Source organism: Myotis nattereri (genome assembly GCF_964212035.1).
Source record: "Myotis nattereri genome assembly, chromosome: X".
In the NCBI taxonomy this organism is placed as follows: domain Eukaryota; kingdom Metazoa; phylum Chordata; class Mammalia; order Chiroptera; family Vespertilionidae; genus Myotis; species Myotis nattereri.
Genome location: NC_138078.1, coordinates 114,539,864 through 114,562,196, shown reverse-complemented (window position 1 = coordinate 114,562,196; position 22,333 = coordinate 114,539,864). Strand labels below are relative to the sequence as shown.

Genomic DNA, 22,333 nt, shown 5'->3' with positions numbered 1-22,333 from the left:
ACAGATCCAGAATTCAGAAAGTATACTCAAGAAGAAATAAATGGACATTCCGGGATTGAATTGGTTTTTCTTCCATCATAACATCCCCACAAACTATTAGCAGTGCCTGTAGGATACCTCTTAAGAAAGGCTCACAAAAAATAGTGCTGTATGGGACAAGGAGTCCAAAGAGTTGCCATTCCTGTCTGTTTCATTGTTTTATCTTAGAAAAAAAGTAAAAACAGGACAATATTAATGAGTACATTTGACTGGTATGCCAATCCCTTCACAGATGTCATAAGGAAGTATGGATCTCTTTCAGCACAAAAGTTTTCAAACTGATTTAAGATTGCATGTTTTCTTGGGGAAATGAAATACTAAGGTACTAAGTAGCATGCTATTTTCTTCTATTGTGCTTCTGCTACTATCTAAGAAGACAGAGCCAATAGTATCAAATAGCTAATGTAGAGCAAGAAAAACTGGGCATTAAGTAGATAAAAGGGATTTGTGCCCTCAAAGAAAGGATTGGCACCCAGCCGGGGTTGCTCAGTGGTTGAGCATCGACCTATGAACCAGGAGGTCAGGGTTCGATTCCCAGTTGAGGCGCATGCCAAGGTTTCAGGCTGATCCCCAATGTGGGGCATGCAGGAGACAGCCGATCAATGATTCTCTCTCAACATTGATGTTTCTATCTCTCTCTCCTTCTCCCTTCCACTCTGAAATCAATAAAAAATACATATTTTTTAAAAAAATAAAAGAATGGCCAGAAGTGCTGGACAATGTGAGATATGTGTTTAACTATGTGTACTAGTTTGGGAAAAGGAAAGAGGGACAGGGTTCTGAGCTAAGCATGAATGAGGGCACAGAAATATCCATATTGTGCATGTCACCTTAAATGTGTTGAATAGGATAGGCTGTATTTTTAAAGTCGAAAGTCATGAAATGCAAACTTTAGTTTTAGTGACCACTTTTGGTTATTTAACTCCATCTGTGCTAATAAACAAATAAGTCACAGCAATTCATTAAAAGTAGCCAAGCAGTATTTTCGCTCTGGGACCAACATATAATATAAAAATTTCAGAGGAGCTATTGGGAGTTATTTGCTTTTCAGTCACAGGTGCCAACTTGGAAAAACTACTTCCCAGCTATTGGTATAACCAGACACAGAGAAATATGTAAGCAAAATTTGATTAAAAATTTGGCCTCAGGGTCATTCCAAAGCTCCAAAGAAGACGAATTTGATGGCATCAGTAAAGATTAATTCTAGGGAATCCATAATCTCTGTCATAAAATATCACTTGCTGGGCCTGCTTCTGGAGACCTTCCTCTTAAAGACTGTAGCCTGAATAAGGATCCCAGCAATAGTTTTGTGATATATGACTTAACACACTGAACAAGATTTTGTGTATGGGTGTATATAAGAAAAAGACCACTTAATGGCACCCATGTCACTGAATTGCTTGACATTCAGCAGTGTGATCTACTACTCAGCAGTGTTTAGAAAACTGTTGAAAAACTGAAATTGTACTTTTCACAGTCATTCCTGGCAGAGAAAAAAAGAGAATAGTTCTCAGAGTTGGCTGGATGGCTTGTCTCCGTGCAGATTCAGTGCAGAATTAGAACCCTATGGACACACAGCCTCACAAAGATTCTAGAACAAGTGGCTTTACATCCACAGATCCCTTTAAGCTCTCTCCTTTTATCTGTTTCTAAGCCAACAAAGCATGTAATATTCTGACCTACCTGTGAGCACTCATCAGAACCAATTGGCTTTCTTCTTTCAGGTTGTACAGGAGGAGATCCCCATTCCTTCCAGCTTTGTGAGGCTGAGTTACCTGAGCAGCCGCACCCCCGGATATAAAACACTGCTACGGATCCTTCTAACACATTCAACCATTCCCATGGGGATGGTTAAAGTACACCTCACAGTAGCTGTGGAGGGGCGACTCACCCACAAGTGGTTTCCTGCTGCAGCTAATCTCGTCTACACATTTGCTTGGAACAAGACAGACATTTATGGACAGAAGGTTTGGGGCCTGGCAGAGGCATTGGGTATGTTGAAATAATTCTATGCAAATAGTAGTATGACAATCGCAAAATAGAACATAGTGGTTGCATTTGAAATAATTACAGCCTTTCTTTTATCTAAAACAGGCGTGGGGAATCTTATTTCTGCCAAGGACCATTTGTATATTTACAACATTATTTGAGGGCCATACAAAATTATCAACTTAAAAGTCATCCTGCTATATTTGGTCAAACATTGAATTAATTCACCGCTCATGCCTTGACAGGGCCAGACCAAATGATTTTGCGGGCCTTATATGGCCCGCAGCCTACTGTGAACCACACCTGATCTAAAGGATCTAAGGCAGCGGTTCTCAACCTGTGGGTCGTGACCCCTTTGGCGGTCGAACGACCCTTTCACAGGGGTCGCCTAAGACCATCCTGCATATCAGATATTTACGTTATGATTCATAACTGTAGCAACATTACAGTTATGAAGTAGCAACGAAAATAATTTTATGGTTGGGTCACAGCATAAGGAACTGTATTTAAGGGCCAGAAGGTTGAGAACCACTGAAAGGTGTTTTTTCATTTAAACTCTTCCTTCATGCCTGGTTAGAGTCCCCTTTTGATACATTCTTGCTTCAAACAGTTTTAGTTCCCTTTTCATGATGACTACACACCAGTAGAATCACATACTCTCTGGCTTGTAACTGTCTCCAGAGCTGAGCATTACCTTCTAACTGTGACCTTTGGTGTGGCATTCTTAGGCCATGTTTTTGGATTTGACATTTAGACTGTCATTTCCACTTAGAAACGGCAAAATTTTACCTTATAGGCATCTCCACTTATTACCTTTTATGTCTAAGATGGTTAGACTCCATTAAATTGTTACTTTGGTAGGTTAAATAAAAAATCATCCTACCTTCCCAGTCCTTTTGATTTTCTGTTATCTCAAGACTTTGAAACCTAGAATCTTACAGATAGCAGAGACCTTAAGAGGTCCCTTGGGCTGATAGTTTTCAGATATTTAGTTCTCACAGACAAATGACATTTTTAAAAAATGAGACTGAGAAAGATTTGCCAACTTTTTATTTTGGCAAGTAAGGCTATTTTAAAAAGGGAGAAAACACTACTATCTACTATTACCTCCTATCACCATCTATACTAATAAAAGAGTAATATGCTAATTAGACCGGGAGACCTTCCGGACATCCTTATGGACAAAGCCATGGTGGTGGGGCTGAGGCAGAGGTGGTTAGGGGTGATCAAGCCAGGAGGGGAAGGCAGTTGGGGGTGATCAGGCCGGTGGGGGGGCACTTGGGGGAGAGCAGGCCAGCAGGGGGGCCAATTGGTGGCGAACAGACCAGCAGGGGGGCAGTTGGGGGCGAGCATGCCAGTGGAGAGGCAGTTAGGGGCAAGCAGACCAGCAGGGGGGTAAATTGGGGGCGATCAGGACGGCAGGGGGGGTGCTGTGGAGGTGAAAAGGCTGGGGCAGTTGGGGACGAGCAGGCCAGCATGGGAGGGCAGTTGGGGGCCATGAGGCCAGCCAGGGAGGGCAGTTGGGGGTGAGCAGGCTGGCAGGGGGGGCAGTTGGGGGGATCAGGCAGCAAGGGGGGTAGTTGGGGGCGAGCAGGCTGGCAGGCAGAGTGGTTAGGGGTGACCAGGCAGGCAGGTAGATGAGTGGTTAGGAGCCAGCAGTCCCAGATCGTGAGAGGGATGTCAGACTGCTGGTTTAGGCCCGATCCCACAGGGCCATGAGGGATCACACAGGAATGGGGCCTAAACCGGCAGTCATACATCCCCTAAGGGTTCCCAGATTGGAGAGGGTGCAGGCCAAGCTGAGGGACAGCCACCCCTCGCCCTTGTGCATGAATTTCATGCACCAGGCCACTAGTTTATAAATAAATTCAACATTTATAAATCAGTCCTAGTTGTGAATGTAACTAAATGTCTGAAGTTTTAGAAATTGTGGAAAGCAGTTGGGGGCCATGAGGCTGGCCGGGGAGGGCAGTTAGGGGCGAATGGACCAGCAGGGGAGGGCAGTTGGGGGCGATTGAACCAGTCAGGGAGGGAAGTTGGGGGCCATGAGGCTGGTGGGGGAGGACAGTTGGGGGCCATGAGTCTGGCAGGGGGGGCAAGAAGGCTGGTGGGGGGCAGTTGGGGGCAAGCAGGCTGGCAGGCAAAGTGGTTAGGAGCCAGAGGTCCTGGATTGCGAGAGAGCTGTCCGACTGCCAGTTTAGACCCAATCCCACAGGGTTCAGGCTGGACTGAGGGACATCTTCCCCCACTCCACCCCACCCCCCCGGCACAAATTTCGTGCACCAGACAACTAGTAATTTCATAAAAGAGGATATTTTAACACAAACAAAAAGAGTACTCTGTCTTAAGAAATGACAGTAAGCAATCTAATACAGATGCTGAAAGAGAGAGAGACAGAGACAGAGACAGAGAAACAGACAGAGAGACAGAAAACCAATGTCTTTATTTCCCTCCCTCACTCTGTAGATGACAGTGAAAACTTCCTAAGAGACCTGACAGGTCTGTGGAACTGCAGCTGGGAGCCATTGTGCCTTCAGGCAGTATCTCCTGGAAACCACCCCTGGATAGATGAGAAGACTATTTTTAAAGTTCTCCAGAATAGATGTTTTCATATCCTCCCTTGGAAGTGTCTGTCATGATACAGCTCCCATATAACTGACCTATATTTTTTAGACTACATTGTGTCAATTTTTGCTCTTTCTTTCCAGAGGAAAATATAGAGAGAGAAAACAAAAAGACTGGTGACTCTTGTTTGCCCAAGAGACCCTCATATATTGAAGTAATTAACTCATCTCTGTTGGACTATATTAGCATGCAAGGAACATACTGTGTTCAGATTTCCTCAGTTGGTGGGGAATTACTGTAAAGACCCACCACCCGCCCCAGGCCCTCACCACCCCACTATCTGTGTCCATATGTGCCTACAAGGTCTTTGGTTGATTACCTCCCTCCCATCCACCCTTCCCCACCTTCCCTCCAAAATTCCACACTCTGTTCCATGCTTTCATGTCTCTGGATCCACTTCATTCATCAGTATATTTTGTTAATTAGACTCCATATATGAGTGAGATCATGTGATATTTGTCTTTCTCTCACTGACTTATTTCACTTAGCATGATACTCTCCAAGTCCCTCCATCTTATCTCAAAGGGTAAGAGATTCTTTTTTTCTTTTCTTTTTCCTTTTTAAATTTTATTTTATTTATTTATTTGTTTGTTTATTTATTTATTTATTTTTGCTGCATAGGTTTACCTATTCTTGATATTTCAAACAATTAAAATCATACAATATATGGTATTTTGTATCTGGCTTCTTTTACTTGGCATAATGTTTCCAAAACTTATCCGTTTCATAGCATGTATCAGTACTTTGTTCCTTCTGTGACTGAATAATATTCCATTGCATGGATATACCACCTTTTTTGTTTATCCATTTGTCAACCGATGGACATTTAGGTTGTTTCCACCTTTTGGCTCTTATGAATAGTGCTGCTATGACCATTTATGTAAAAGTATTTGTTTGAATAGTTGTTTTCAATTCTTTGGGAAATATACCTAAGTAGAATTATTGGATCATACTGTAATTCTGTTTGACTTGTTGAGGATACAACAAACTGTTTTCCACAGTGTCTGCACCATTTTATCAACCTCACTTAATGCATAAAATGTATTACATCTCTTCCTTTTAAATACTCTGATGCTAAAGATTCAAAAATTTTCCTCCTGTTGTAGTTAAGTACTCTTACTCAGTTTCCAATATGTCTGTGGATGTTGAGTAAACAACTAAAACACAAAGAAAGGCAGTCTTTGTAGTATACACACAGTAATGGAGCCTCCATTCCTATTGTTTGCCTATGAGTGTTAGTTTACTTCCTATTTCTACAATTATGTTCCTGGTTTAAACTTCTTCAAACATTCTGACTTTAAAATATCCTTAATTGAAATGCTAAAATATATGTTATTGGTTCCTTTTTAAGGCCAGTAAGAGTAAAAGAAGCAAGAGTCAGTTGACCCACTCAGAAAATCCAAAGGGAGAGGAGGGAGATGTTCCTCATGGTGTTTTATGTACACCTAAGGGACACAATTTTTTAGGTAGAGAAAGAAAACTGGCAACTATCCCAAGGATAACAGCCAAAATGATTTCAAGTGTGATACCTAAAATAGGAAATGTCCTGATAACTTAATCATGATTAAAGGGGTTTTATCTACTACCTAGTGTCCATGTCCATCTCCTTGGAAACTAAGAGAATATTTTCAACAGTGGTAAAAGCATTAGAACAAGTGGTAGAATAAAGTTGGAGAATCTGCTTCTTTGAAGGTGGATTGTGAGCACCTTAAGAATTCCATAGACAAGAAATAGTTTGTGATAAATGGATGGAAACAAAGGGATTATGAATATTTCCACTAGCTCATACCTTCATAAATATGATTAAATCTAAACAAAGAAAAACATTTAGTTGTATTTCTGGCCACATTTCATAATCACTTAGCTAATGTGAGAAGAAAGAGACTCAGTTTTGCACCAGATATTAACAATTATCTATACTAATAATAGAAATATGCAAAATGTCCAGGATGCCGTCACAGTAACAGTAACGACCAAACAGCAGGCTGTGTGGGGCGACCAGGCTGACAGGGGTTAGTGAGGGACGACCAAACAACTGAGCAGCAGGCTGCATGGGGCGACCAGGATGATAGGGGGATTAGTGAGGGATGACCAAATGAATGAAATCAGGGTATGTGGGGCAACCAGGCCAGCAGGGGGTTAGTGAGGGACAACCAAATGACTGAACAGCAGGCTGCATGGGGTAACCAGGCTGGCAGGGAGGGCAGTTGGGGGTGACCAGGCCGGCAGAGGGGGGTACTTGGGGGCGACCAGGTTGGCAGGGAGGCAGTTGGGGGCAACCAGGCCAGCAGGGGGGCAATAAGGGGTGACCAGGCCGGCGGGAGGCAGTTGGGGGTGACCAGGCCTGGGGGCCAGTAAGGGGTAAGCAGGATGGCAGGGGAGTGGTAAGGGGAGACCAGACCGGTGTGGGGGGCAGTTAGGGGCAACCAGGCTGGCAGGGGGGCAATTAGGGGCAACCAGGCTGGCAGAGGGGGGAAGTTGGGGGCAACCAGGCCAGCAGGGCGGGGGGGGGGGGTTGGGGCAACCAAGCTGGTGGACAGTTTGGGGCAACCAGGCTGGTGGGGGGTGCAGTTAGGGGTGATCAGGCTGATGGGGGGGCAGTTAGGGGCAATCAGGCAGGCAGGCAGGTGAGCAGTTAGGAGCCAGCGGTCCCGGATTGTGAAAGGGGTGTCCGACGGGTCCTGGATTGGAGAGGGTGCAGGCTGGGCTGAGGGGACACCCCCCCATGCACGTATTTTGTGCACCAGGCCTCTAGTGCTATATATAAAATACATCTCAGATTTGCTTCACATTCTGAAATCCTGGTATAGTCTTTGGTTGGCAGAATAGCCACCACTTACTAAATATGTCCATTCTTGGAACCTGTGAACTTTTATATTACATGACAAAAGATAATTCAGGTTGCTAATCAGCTGACCTTGAGATGATTATCCTGGTTTATCTAGGTAGTCCCAAAGTCATCACAAGATCCTTTAAATGTGGAAGAGGGAGACAGAGAGGAGAGTCAGAGATAGAAGAAGATATAACTATAGAAGAAAGGCACAGCAAGATGCAACATTGCTGGCTTTGAAGATCAGGGAAGGAAACCACGAACCTAGGAATGTGGGCAGCCTCGAGAAGATGGAAAAGGCAAGGAAATAGATTCTCCTTTAGAGCCTCTGGAATGAACTCAGCCTACTGACACCTTGATGTTAGCTCAGTGAGACCCATTTCTGACTTCTGACCCCCTTAACTCTACGATGATAAATCTATCTTATTTGAAGCCTTTATGTTTGTGGTAATTTGTTACAACAGCAATAGGAAAGAAACCTTGACCAATATTTTTACAGTCCCAGTCATAGCAAGGATTTTTGTTTAAACTATTGCCAGAAAGGTTTCCCACTCTTCTTCTTCCCCATGCCAATTAAATATGAACCTCTGTCCCATGCATTTCTAGGTGATGGAGACACAGAAGGTTAGATTTAAAGAAGCTGAATTTGAAGTGATGGTGCATCTCCAACTTGAAATGTCCACTTAGTGTGAAATGTGGGGCTCTTGTTTCCCACATAGCTCAGCTGTGGGTAATTGGTGGGATCTCTAAGGGCCAGAGTGTCACAAAAGAAGAATAGCTTGTTGAGGGACAGCCAAAATGAGAAAAGGAGTGCTTGAGATCCTAAGATAGTTCACCATTTTTTCCAATGAAACAGACTTTGCAACTGGAGGGATAATCCCAGAGTGAATAAATTAGCAGCAGAGGTTCTGTGAATGACTTCCTTGGAGAAGTATCAATGGCAACTGATAAGATTGATTAATCCAAGTATAATATCGATCAAGTGCAAGAAGAGTAAAATCACCCCCAGGGTTGCAGTACAAAAATCGCCATCACTAGTTCATCCGGCTTAAAGATTTTGTTGTCTGATACACAGACAAGACTCTCCTACTAAAAACTCCATGTGAGCATGTGAAATGATTTGGCTTTAGTACTTTATTTTCTAGCTCTAAATAAGGTATGATGCCTGGAAACCATTGCATATTATTTAGTTTCTTTCTCAAGTCTACTGCTTGCAAAACAATGTAAAAACATCATTATTGTTAAGTTCACAGTGCCATTAAAATTCTAGAAACGGCTTATTTAATTTGACAAACTGGCTTGTTCAGGGGCTCTGATGTGCATCCATTATATGAATTCTGTCAAAATAACTCCCTATGTCCACCTGGGTCTGCACACATTATCAATATGTAATAATGCATTCTGCCTGGTCTTCATTTTAATTAAATTAAATTGCAGCGGTTTGGAGTCCTGGAAGTTCAGGAAATCAGCCATCCGCCTTTAATAGCACTGCTATAAACAATTCTATTTTTCCTTCAAGGTTATTGGCAACAACAATTGCATAATTATTTAGTACAGTAGTTTGGCAAGAAAGAGTAGTGTTTCAGGGAGAACTAGACTTCCTAAAGGTTCACGGTGCATATGAGTCTGTCTGAATTTTGTGAGAGAAACAGGGGGACATTAATAGTAACAGGTGCTAAGCTACAGTTGCTTTGTGCACACAAAACATCCCCGAGAACGTTGCTTTAGTGTTCATAAATTTCCCTTCAGTAAAACCTAAGCAGGCTGGGAAGCCACAGAAATAGCATCCACTGAATATTTTAATAATAAGTGGGTATTGCTTTACAATTTGCAAAGTACTTTCATATATATTATCTCACTTTAATCCTTATAACATTCCTGCCTGGTAGGCATGGCATGATTAATATGATTATTTTACAGAGGGGGAAACTGAGGTTCGGAAGGAGCAAGTGACTTGCTTAGAGTCCTGTTTAGAGCGGAGCTTCAAGCTTGGGTTTCCCAGTCCTGAGTGCTGTATGTCTTTCACTGCTGCCTCTCATCACTAAAGTGACCAACCTACCTTACCGAGTACCCAATTCAACGCCCCAGTGGCTTTCTGTCAAAGAAGCTCCAGAGATAATAATCTTTCATCATTTCTCTCCACTCATGAATTCATAATCGTTAACTGAGAGCAGGGCTGTTTTATCCACTCAGCTTCATAGGCACAGCACCAAGGATATGAGGTTTTCAAGGACCAACAAAAATGTTTGCCACCTGAAAAGTAAGTTTATTGGCCCCAAAATATGAAAAGGAAACGGAAAAATCAACATTAATAAATGTTAAAATAAATGTCTACAAAATGGAGCATTATGTCAGCTGGTCAACTGGTCAGTTTTCACTCTTACATATGAAATATGTTTAATGTTGGATATGGATTGTGAGTTGTATCCCTTTTCACATGTCTGATAAGATATGAGATAGCACCTCGCAAAGTAAAAATGCATAGAGCCTCCCAGGTTTGTGTTTTTTTTTAATGACTCTGGTAGATACTCTCTCTGATAAGCAGCCTGTGCCCATTTCAAACTGCAGGTCACACCCATTAGTAGATTGTGAAATCCATTTGGTAAGTCAATCAAGTATTTTTTTAATGAAGTAAAATGTAATGGAATGTAACAGAACAAAAATGAAAATAAACGAAAATAGCAGAATGTAACACTATTAAGAGTATTGTTTTAGAAAAATTTGTTTCAATTATACGTGTGTGTGTGTGTGTGTGTGTGTGTGTGTTTCCCCATGTGCATGCTGGGTCACAATTAAATGGCTTCAGAGCATAAGAATTTGAAAGCTATTAGTAAGATGATACACTCAAGATACAGTTCTAGAAGATAGTTAACCCTTCAGGGTATGGCCTCTCTCACATGACAGATTATCCAGTCCTATGTAATATCCACTGTATCCACAGTGCGTAGCAGATCACCTACCTGCCAGGCACATAGTGTGGCTCACTGAAGCTTTGATGAGTCATTAGAGGATAGTCCCTTTTTTTTTTCATTACAGTATTGCATCCCTTTAATCAGTCACATTTATTTAAAGGATAAACAGTCCATTTTCAAGGTGAATATACTTCCTGAAACCTTCCCAAAGAAAAATGCCTAAGTGCTGCTAAAGAATAGTTATCTTTTCTTTTGTACTATGTGGGGTGAAATGGGAGAAAGGGTTGTTCTTCATTTGTTTTTTATGCACTGGAGAGAAACTGACTCTTTAGCCACCCTGACCTTCTTTAAATCTCCCAAAGACACCAAACTTCAAAGCCTTGCACTCATATTGTTCTCTCTGCCTAGTATGCTCTTCCCTATACTTAATGAGGTAAACCCCTTCAGCATAAAGAGGCATTTCCTTGCCTTCCAACTTAAATTCTCTTGTTACACTCTCTCTTAATACATTCCCATCATAACATTTTAGACACCCCCCCCCAGCTTTATGACTTATTTGCTTGTTTATTTGTTTACTGACTGGCTGAATTCCTTTAGTAAAATCTATTTTCTCTCTCACACTATTAAAGTCTATTTTATCTCTCACTGTGTTGCAGGGAGGTGCAGTTTTGAGCCAGTTACTTTGGGATGACAGTCCATCATAATTTTTATCACAATTTGTGTGTGTGTGTGTGTGTATGATTTAATTTTGTTTTATATTTCTGTCTGTCACTAGAATGTGAGCTCATCTGAGGGATGCTATGTTGTTCTGTGTTGTTCATCCCCGTGTCCCCATTAAATATTGCATATTTTTTGGATGAATGAATAAAAACAGAGGCTAAATTTTTAATCCTTGCTTATACAGTTGACCCTCGAACAACATGGTTTTCAATTGGATGGGTCCACTGATAAGCATATTTTTTCAATAAATACTGTAAATGTGTTTTGTCTTCCTTTTGATTTTCTTAATGTTTTCTTTTCTCTAGCTTACTTTATTGTAAATTGCATACAATATATGTATTATATACATATATATATATATAACATATAAAATAAGTTAATCAACTGTTTATGTTATCAATAAAGCTTCTGATCAACAGGAGGCTATTAGTAGTTAAGTTTTGGAGGAATCAATTGTTATATGTGGGTTTTCTACTGTGTAGGTGTCCATCGCCCCCAACCACCACGTTGTTGAAGGCTCAACTGTATAATGGGATGGTGGGCCTGCCAAAGGAGAGTAGGATATTGCCTAGGTGCACAAAGGTGCTCACAAATGTGAATGTGAGCCAGTACATCACTCTGCCTTTGGTAGCCTCTGAGTCATCCAGGTTCCAGGCTCCCTTTTATGAAGCTAGGCTGGGACAAAGCAGCCAGAAAAAAAATAGATTTCAGAGTAGAGGACTTTTGGCAAAAATGATGTGTGATTACCTCACTCCCAGATGCTTTTTACTTTTCCTACCTATACTTTCTCTTCATCCAGCTCTCTCATTTTTAGCACTATCGTGTTTAAACCTTAGTTTGTAAACAGGTAGGATATAGATCCTAAGTAAAGTATCACTAAATCAACTCCAGTGATTTATTCAAAAGATCATAACCAAGCAGAGTTTATTTTAAGACCAACAAAGATGGTTCAACATTAGCAAATCTATTGCTATAATTCTCCACCTTTAATATATTAAAAGACAAAACTATGTGACTATTTCTGTAAGTGCTGAAAAGGCACTTGGTAAAAATTCATCACCTGATTCTGACACTCTTGCTAAGCCAGAAATAATAGATAGATAAACAAAGCATTTCAGGCTACCGGGCAATGTGTCAAATTGAGGAGCCTCTGGGGTCATCCTAGCCTATGATAAATCACTAGGGAAAAAGAAAAGGTATAAGCAGCTCTGGGAGCAGGTACCTGTTCTCAGTAGATAGCATGTTATCTACATAGGCTTGGTCTATTGTTGCCATGGCCTGCATCTGGTTCTTTAGATCTTTTGTTTTTTATGTTTCATTAGTGTTTTGCATCAATCTAGTATTTTAAAAGAGTGGGACATATTTATGATTCTGTTTTAAAAATCTCTTTTGGGTAAGAAGGTGTTGATCTACCATTTGAATGTCATAAAGTTATTTTTAGATGTTCCTTGAGTTCATGAAGGTAACATGTAAATTTCTCACACTGACTATCAGACTACTTTTAATTATATATTGCCTTCATAAATGCAACCATTATGAATTCTGAAGCCTTAGCCTGAAGCTGTTGAAAATCAGCTGCTTAATCTTGTCATATTTCACACATCAGCTTCATTGCATGGCATCTTTCCCTAGCTACTTAATGTCAATCTCCTACCCCAGCCCTGTAGGTGAATGTCACAGCCACTAAATGGGGTGTCAGGAGCACTGTGGCCCTCAGCCTTCTTACAGTCCCCACATCATACAAATGCTGCTGCTGTGATCAGTACAATGAGCATTCAGTTATTTTTCCAATGTCAAATGGCTTTAGGGGAACAAGCTGCAGCTTTTCTTTGTAAGCCAGTGTAATATATGCAAGATAACTAACAATGAAGTCAGAGGTGCAATCCTGTGACTGGTACAAAAGTAACAAGCCTATCTTGACAATCAAGGACTCTTGGTTAAGGAACATTTCATTAATATCTCTGTGAGGAGGTGAAGGAGAGAATACAACAAGATAGAAATCCAGACGAAATTAAAGGGTGTCATCAGAGAAGAGGTCACATGGTTCAGAAAAAGTATTGTGCCTTTATTAATGGCCATTTCTCAACTGCCTTCCCCATATATACACACCAGCAAGGGACCCACTATGCCAGCCCCTGGGAAGTATAGTTCAGGAACCCCCTCCCCCACCTACTTCCACTCACTGCAAGACTAGTCTATAGTCTCTAGCTCCTCTGAAATATTGGTGAATAATTATTTTTCCTTCCTATGACATTGTTCTTCCTAGTCCCCACTTTAGAGTGCCAGAGGCTGAATCTGTGGTCTATCCCCTGCTGTGTTGATGATCAAATGTGAGAGGCAACAGGCTGCCTGGGAAATGGTAGTGGTCCACCCTGCTATTTAATGGAGACTCGGCTGTCACAGTGCCAGGGAGAGTGTATGTCAGGACTCAGCATTTTCAGTTCCAGCCCCTGAGTAGCCCCTTTCTCCCCATATTTAATTATCTGAAAAAGAGTAGGCATTTAGTGCATATCAGTCTGCTTCTATGAGAGGAAGTCTAGAATTGGTTGGTACTGTATTTGGAAAGCAGCTCAACTCCGTGGGGTGAAATGTCTGCCTTCTCATAAGCCGATTGTAAGTTCCAGGATTCGGCTTAAGTGGGCTGCTGTCAGAAAGAAACCTTGCCTTGTTACTCTGAATAAGGAGGCCCATAAAAAAATACCCCGACACAGCCATTCTCATTAAAATCAGTTGGAATTTTGGACAAGTCTTAAGTATAAATTATAACTTTATTAGCCCATAGAGCTTTCTCACAAGAAAATAAATCTAATAAAAATTAGAGGGAACTTATTAAGTGGCTGCCTTGTTGCTATTTGCTTGTTTCTATGACTTGGGGGGTGGAATAATCTAATTGTGGGGTTTGCAACCAATGCACTTTTTTGTTGTGGACTAGAGAGCAATTCAGAAAGCAGATATGAGGAGGTGAAAAGAATATGCCTCATTATCATTGCACCGAGAACTCTTTCATTGATACTTTATGTAAGCATTTTCTGCCATAGAGTTGGGAAGATCTTTAACTGTTACTGAGAGTGGAGAAGCAGGCTCCAAATTACCATCAGAGGTCACCAGAGCATACTACTTATTCACAAAACTGCACAATCACCTTCCGGAAAAGAGATTGTAGGGGAGCTCACTAGGCTTACAATGTACAAAAGGCAGATCCTGGCAATGGTAGGGAAGGAGTTGACGGCATGAAGGGAACTTGTAATCATTGCCATTGTGATTATTTGTTATTCAAGACATAAATGTTGGCAAGGGAAGCAAAAATGATATTCTTCTACACACCAGCATGGCCATAAGTGTGTATCTTTGACTTTTTGGTTTGATCACCAACTTGAACTGGTCAAATGCAATCTTGAAAGAATGCACTTTAGAATCATAGAGTGTTAGTGATAACGGGGGATTATAAAAATGACCTAGTACAAAGGTCCTTAATCTGAGAATATCATTTCAGGAGGCCAGTGAATACTCCCTAGAATCATATGTAAAATTTTGTGTGCATATGCGATTTTCTAGGAAGAAAATCCATAACTTTTATCAAATTCATAATAAAAAGTTCCCTGACCCAGAAAGGTCTAAGAACCACTATTTCTAGTACCTACTCTGCTCTCCCCTCTACACACACACACACACACACTTTGTTACCGATAAAGAACACAATTCCCAGAAGTGGAGAATAATTTGCCCAAGACCATACTGCTAAGCTAATGGCAGAGCCAAGAGTTGAAGTCTTTTCTAACTCTGGGTCTGAAACCATGTCTTTCCACTATACCAGAGTTGTTTTAGCAAGCATCAGAACCAAGAAGATTTCAGACAGCAAGGATTTGTGCCACAAGCATAATCTGAATTAGGTTACTTTCGAGATCCTTTACTTTACTGAAATTCTATTCCATCCACCTTAATAGAGAACAGCATTGACAAAGATGATCCCAAACTTTTAGAAATTATTTCCATTTCATTATTAGTCTTTCCCACTCCCCATTGATCTCACTTGCTAATAATGCTTGTTTAGGGCTAATAGTAAAATGAGTTTGCCTTCCATGAGCCTTCACCAGCTGATGGCAGGGTAGGAGTGCATCTCCATCAGGACCAGCCACATAATTTGCAGGACCCACCGTTAGGTAAAAATACAGAGCTACTTGTTAAAATGCATTAAGGAGCCTGACCAGCTTGGCTCAGTGGTTGAGTGTCAACCTATGAACCAGGAGGTCATGGTTCGATTCCCGGTCAGGGCACATGCCCAGTTGCAGGCTCAATCCCCAGTGGGGGTCATGCAGGAGGCAGCCTATCAATGATTCTCTCTCATCATTGATGTTTCTCTCTCCCTCCCCATTCCTCTCTGAAATCAATAAAAATATTTTTTAAAGTATTAAGGATTTTAAGACAGTGACAGCAGAGCATGTAAGCAAGTGAGGTGCCCTTCTGAGCATGGGCCCCTGTGAGACTGCAGAGGTCACACACCCGTGAAAATGGTCCTGATCCCTATTGAAGCTTTGGTGAAGCCTGGGACAAAGAGGAGCCAGTCTGATTTAAAATTGGCCACACATGATCCACAAAGTTAGAGAGTTCTGTATTTAAAATCAAAAGGACTTTTTGGCTTATCTGTGCAAGTGCTCACATATGCACATGCACATGCACATGCACACATACATCAGTTTGAATAAAAATTCCATCTTTCTCTTCATCTAATGCCAAAAACCAAAACTGTCTCACTTTAATTTTTCATCTGTGGACCTACTGTGCTGGCATTGTTTAAGCACACATTTTTATCACCAGTTTCCATAACCAAATGACAAAAGAAGGAATGAGTTCTTCCAGAGCATCTAATGAGTCAAGTAGAAGCAGGTACTCAAAAGCAATGGCAGACAACCAGCTAGGGATATTTTAAGCTGCCAGAAAGAGGGAAAGAAGCTTTGGAGTATGCAGTGCAATGAGCCAATAGTCTCCATTTTTTAACATTATGAGAACAAAAAGCATTTAAATTCAAGAATCAGAAATTTGGGGTTCCAACAGGTAAGCAGATTTACCAACTGAGACAATGACTGGGACTTGGTGCACTTGAGCTATGCAGACTTCAGTACCCAAGCTACCACATCCCATACTCCCCATTTTAGTGGCATACCAGGGTTCCAAGCTTAATGCACAACATCTGTGCTTCATAAGACTTGAAGCCAAATGTTGGGTGATGTCCCATTGGTTAGCTATATACAGAAACCAAAATATAATGTGCACAATGTGGAATTTACATTGGAAGCACTTGCAACACTCTAAGCAAACTCAGACTCTTCAACAAACTAAAGGCCAGTTAGTGCAAGAGAAAATATAAATTGGGCAAATTAATTTTTATTAGACTCATGTTGTCAGTTGTTGTATAAGGGTCCCAGTACCTCACAGCCAGCTTCATAAGTGCATTTTGCAGTGTAGAGAGAGAAGAAACCAGCACTTCTTCTACAAAGGTAAAGAAATAAATCATGTCACCACAGCTTAAGTCTTCAGAGAGCTTATTTCTCCACTTTTACAACATAGCTTCCAACCCAAAATCCCATACTAAAGCTTAATGCTATAAACATATGGTAGATGCCTAATGACAGTACTCATTCACTCATTCATCCATTTATCCAATATGCACTGACTGACCACTCTTGGATGCCCAGTGCTATGCTAGGCACTGTGCTGAACTGTGTCAAATTTCAACCCAAGTCAGAATTCAGTAGTAAATGCAATATCCACAGAATTATCAACAGGGTAAAAATGAAACAAATTTTTTGAATTTTTTCTAAAGTGTTATTAACTCTTTGTTTGCAGTATCTGTGGGATATGAATATGAAACCTGCCCTGACTTTATTCTCTGGGAGAAAAGGACAGTCATCTTACAAGGTTTTGAGATGGATGCTTCTAACCTAGGAGGCTGGTCATTAAATAAGCATCATATTTTCAATCCTCAAAGTGGTAAGCAGCTTTTAAAATATTACTTAATACTCTTTTCTTAATGCTATATTACATTATATATTACAGTATTCATTGTAGAAAATTTGAAAAATTACAAGGAAAAAATTGCCTGAGGGTTCACAACCTAGAGAAGACCATGTTAGTTTATTTCCTTTCAAATATAATAATCTGATTTCCAATTAGTGCTAGTATAGTGAGACCTCTTCATCACAAAGTTATATGGAATTGGGTTTTACTATCTTTATTACTCTATCACAAGTGATAAACAAGTGTATCTGACATTGTAACCGACTTTTTAAAAGTGGAATAATAATCGGCATATTTCCTACAATCTAAGACACCCTCAGTTATAAGTACACTATTATTTTATGGAAAATGCTGCTGATTAAACTATGATATACATTGATTGTTAGATAAATACTTATTTTAGAGGTGTTTAAATGTGAAGCAAAATATACACCTGAGAATTAAATAATCATCTATGTAATGCAGTTTCAAAGGGTTTAGTGAACTTTGTCCCATTTTAAACACAGCAACCCTACAAAATGGCGTTAACCTCATTTGAAAGATCAAGACTCTGAGACTTAGATAGTCATGTGACCTTCCCCAACATTGCAGTCAGTAAGTGGCTAGAGCCATGTGCTCTTTCTCCTGCATGGTAGCTGTTTATCCACATAAATATCAGTATGTCCAGTAAGAAGGTAGGAGTAAAAGGACAGTGATGGGTAAAAGAAGAGAAGAGCTAGGAGGGGAAGAGTGCTTTATTGGGTTTCTCTTAGTTTAAGGCTCCTAAGTCCTGGACTTAGGAAAAGAGGAAAGAGCAATGAGAACAAGACATTATCATTTTCAGTGTTTTCCTTCTTTGCACCACATTTTCTGCTGTCACTTTGTCCTAGTTTGTAATATACATGTTAGATAAATCAGGAGAAGGGACTGCAGGTGGCTCTTCTGCCCATGTGTCTCTCACACAACTGATTTTGCCACCCTGGTCATAAATGCTTCATCATAGTTCCTCCATCTCCTTTTGCATCCTGCTGGGAAACCAGTCATTGGTGTTTCCATCCAGCTTTCATTTGAGCATCAGCTGGTAAGTTTTCACTGAAATCACATTCCTTTTCATCTAAAGAAGCAGATTCTTAGCAGCCTTCAGTGGAACATGTACTTTGGGTTATTTGTCCAGGATTGGGGTATGAATATATTGAGGCAGCTACATTCTTGCATTTGTCCATCCTTGTATCTACCTTGCCTTTGTGGACCAGCTGGCTAATGTCCAGTTTTCTTTTAAGGTCATGAGCTAAGAGATCCATTTAATAATCAAATCTATGCTCTTACTTCATTTGCACCACTTACTTCATTTGGATCAGCCAAGCCAAACAGCCACATAGGCTGGGAAATTTTGGTTGGCAAAGCTAAGCAGTTTCGCTTCAACCATAGAATGAGATCACCTCCCATATTCCCAATGGGGGATCCTGAAGGTGAATGATTCCATTGCTGTATGCCCCTGTTATACCTCCTCCCCCACTTTCAAGGAAAATTCTAAATTCTATTTCAAATTGCTTATTTCTTTTAAGAGCATAGATTCAGGCACAGATATAAAATGTCAACTTATTTTCCATTGTCAAAAGGAGAATCACAGTTTTAAAAGTACAAAAACGAAAGGGCAGATGCCACTTATTAAATTATTAGATTTTTTTTGTTTTGATTTGAAAAAGTTTGACATTTTAAGCAGCCATTTCTTTTCCACTCACTTTTATTGGCTTGTATGGATTGTCTCTTTCAAATGCCTGTCATTGACATTAAACACAAAATGAGAAATGACCTCAATCGAGCCAGCCCCCAGCTGTGTGCTCCCAGTCCTGTATCCTCTTACCATTTGCTTCACACAGGTTTAAACATTCAGAACACAGGGGAGCCATTCAGAAAGTCGGCTTTGGGCCCCTCCTCACATTTCCACAAATGTATTCTCTATACCTCTTATTCTCCAATAACTAATTTTTAAGTAAAGGTACCAATTTATTTCTGAGACTCTTTTTAACAGCTTTATTGAAGTATAGTTTATACACCAGAAACTTCACCCATTTTAGGTGTACATTTCACTGACTTTTAGTAAATTGTACAGTTGTGCAATCTTCACAACACAGTTTCAGAATATTTTTATCACCCCCCAAAAAAACCCTGTGCTCACCCCAGCCCCACTAAATCTGTTTTCTGTCTTTTTCTGAGAATTCCATCCTGAGAAAGAAACCTTACTTTGGATAGTTTTTATTAAAGGAACATTTGTTCATTTTATCTTCTCATTTGTAGGCACATTGTATTTCTAACCAGAAATTGGTCACACTTGCCAGGAACAGATCTGAAGCCAGCTCTGCCATTGCCTTTCAGCCTGACCTTGGACTGGAACACCTCTCTTGGGACATTTGTGAAGTCTAAATCCCACCCACAATGGCAGTTTTAGAAGCAGGAATGATAAGTGTGAGGGAGCAGCTTTGGGAAGACCAATTTAGAAAGCAATGCTCTTTCCCCCTCAGGTCAGACAGTCTTTTCTGGCTGATTAAGGCAAGAGCGTCTTTTCTTCAAATTCCCCCACTCCACTTCTTTCTGGAAAAAGTCTACCTCTTTAGGCACCCTGCTTTTTTGATCTGAGACAGATAGCAGATTAGAAACAAGAATCTATCTTCCCCCAGTTTTCTCTCACTGGTTAAAAAGACACCTGTAATTAGATTGGATGTCTGCTGTCATTCAATTCTTGAGTTTTTCTTTGGCTCTGCAATCATTAAGCAGTGGGTAGTTTCTAGTAGGCAGTGTTTTCAGACCATTTGTCATTTTTGTTGCAGCAATTATATTTACCTGACAATTAACCATTGGTTGTGGAGAATTATTTCCAAATATTATGCCTGATACATATATATAGAGAGAGATGGTTCCTACTTTCACTGAAATAAAGAAACATCAGGAACTTGTGTTTTTAGATATTATTCCTTCAAAATACATCTTCTCAGTGATTACAGAGATTCTTTTTAAGGTAAATCAGTTCTTTAAAATTGTGTGAAATAAAAATGTGTACATGAATCCATTTATTGCAGCGTGAGCTGTTCGTTATAGATCTTCATACCAAACGGATCCCCTAGTGTTCCCTGCAGTTGAGTGTTAAAATTATTCCAAAGAACAATCCAGGGCACTAATTGGGTCTTGTCATCTGTCTGAAATGGATGAAGGATTTTCTTTAACTTGGCCTCCAAGATAGACCAGCGGTGTGTCAACAAATGGTTTTACTGGGAGGGGAAGTAAATTTCCATTGATCACACTGGCATATCTCCCAGTTTGTGTTTATATCCTCTCAGTCAAGTCCTAAGAGAAATATGTATTGTGTCTCTTGTTGTTCATAAGTCTGAAAAATGGTTTCTTCTTTGAAATCAGTGTAAAGCACCACCCACTGGCTTCCAGAGGGAATTTTTATTTCAAACTTATTTATAAGCTTCAAAAGAAGTTCTGAGCAAAGTAGCAGGAGTCTATGAGTAGTGTGTTTAAAAGTATGCTTAACTTATTACACAACAGACTTGGCTTTGGGGGCAGAGAAAAGAGAAACCTAGGAGAGAAAATGTGCAATTGGATCCACCCAGTGTGGTTTCTTAGTTGACTGTAAACAGCACACCCAATCTTTAGCAGGGAGTTGGCCTTCGTGTAAATAATGTGTGATATCCTAGGTTTATTTTTATTCTGTTTTCAAAATGAGCATGTATAGCAGAATAAGCTGGAAGGGAGGCAGCCGTAATTGATCAAGATTTCCAGGAACATAAACAAAATATTTTCAAAGCAACCTTTTGCAGAAGAATTGGTGTTAAATCATTGTTGCTAGATGGTATGCCCTGGTTCTATGTAATGGAAGGTTAAACAGATTCTTGAAACAACAAAGACACCCTTCAAAATGATCTATTCTTCCAGGGCAATACAAAAGGGGTTTGCCCATTTTTGTTTTGATTGCTTCAGCTTTAAACAGGAATGGTAATTTCAGTACACGGGCACTTTAGTACCTTGCATGAAAGCAAGACATCAATTCTTGAGATGTAATCAGAAAGTACATTGCCTTATGTTTTATTTCCTTTAATCATTCTTCTCCTTTGATGGAGTGCTGGGCTTTCTAATAGAAAAGGGGAGGTTTAGAATTGCAGGCTTAGAAGAATGGTTTAAAATAGCCATCTTTCGTTTTTAAATTGCCAGGAGCCTGGTAATAACATGTCATTTTGAAGGTAATTGTTAACTATACCGTTACATTGATATAAAAAAAAGAGATCTACCTGGGAAAATAGATGTTAATAGCAAATATGATATTTCCAAGACAATAATTGGAAATATTTTTGAATGATATACCCTATAGTGCATGGCTGAAATACTGACATGCTAAACAGTTGGTTTTTTCATTTATTAGGGTGCATATCATAGTCTCATTGGTAGGATATTCAGTTAGTGATCATCATGAGATTTCTTTTCACTGATGTTGTACAACTGTCATTCCAGTTCTCATTCACTTTCTCCCAATTCATTTAAATTACAGTATCGATCACACTGCAATTAAATGTTTTGGGGAAATGAGATTCAGTCCTATTAATCTTACTTAATTAACTATTCTAAATCTTAAGAAAAATTTTACTGCCTAACAAAGTTATTAATAAAATTAATAAAGTAGTTATCTTTAAGATATCTAATAGTTCTGAAATAAAAGACCAATTTGTTGGGGCAGAAACTCATAACTGCTCCTGCAGATCATATGTTGAAACAAGTAGCCAGGAATCACTTTGGGAGGGAAAGTAAAAATACTTACCTATGAAATCACAAGTGTATAGGATGTATGGGATTTCTGTTTTCTGGAAGGCCCCTTCCAGGTACATATTTAGTGCCATGATGTTGTGCATGTTTTACTCTCTTATTTATTTTTGCCAACAATGTTCCTATTTCAGAGTAACCAGTAATTTCCATTGTAGGACTATGGGACCAAATATTGGAAGTAAACTGAGGGCGGCATTTTTAGGAAATGTTTAGGGAGAATAAGAGGCAATCGAGGAGATAGATAGCAGAGGTTGTGGGAGAAAAAAATAAGACTGTACAAGATAACTGCATTCATTCATTTGCTGTCGGTTACTTCAGTCTGACACATTGGTATGCCTCTCCAATGTGGATGCTTTACCTGCCCTGGCTCATTCTGAGCAGACTTTGGCTATTTATTTAGCACAGT

General features: G+C 40.1%; 1 protein-coding gene across 1 annotated transcript in view; it reads left to right on the top strand.

Moving 5' to 3' along the window:
* Nucleotides 1–22,333, top strand: part of TENM1 (teneurin transmembrane protein 1) — a 934,848-nt gene that overhangs the window by 787,232 nt on the left and 125,283 nt on the right. Inside the window, exons 21-22 of the mRNA XM_081115196.1 lie at nucleotides 1,764–2,031; nucleotides 16,960–17,103. Of these exons, the coding sequence (XP_080971322.1) occupies nucleotides 1,764–2,031; nucleotides 16,960–17,103 (412 nt within the window). The remainder of the gene's footprint in view (nucleotides 1–1,763; nucleotides 2,032–16,959; nucleotides 17,104–22,333) is intronic.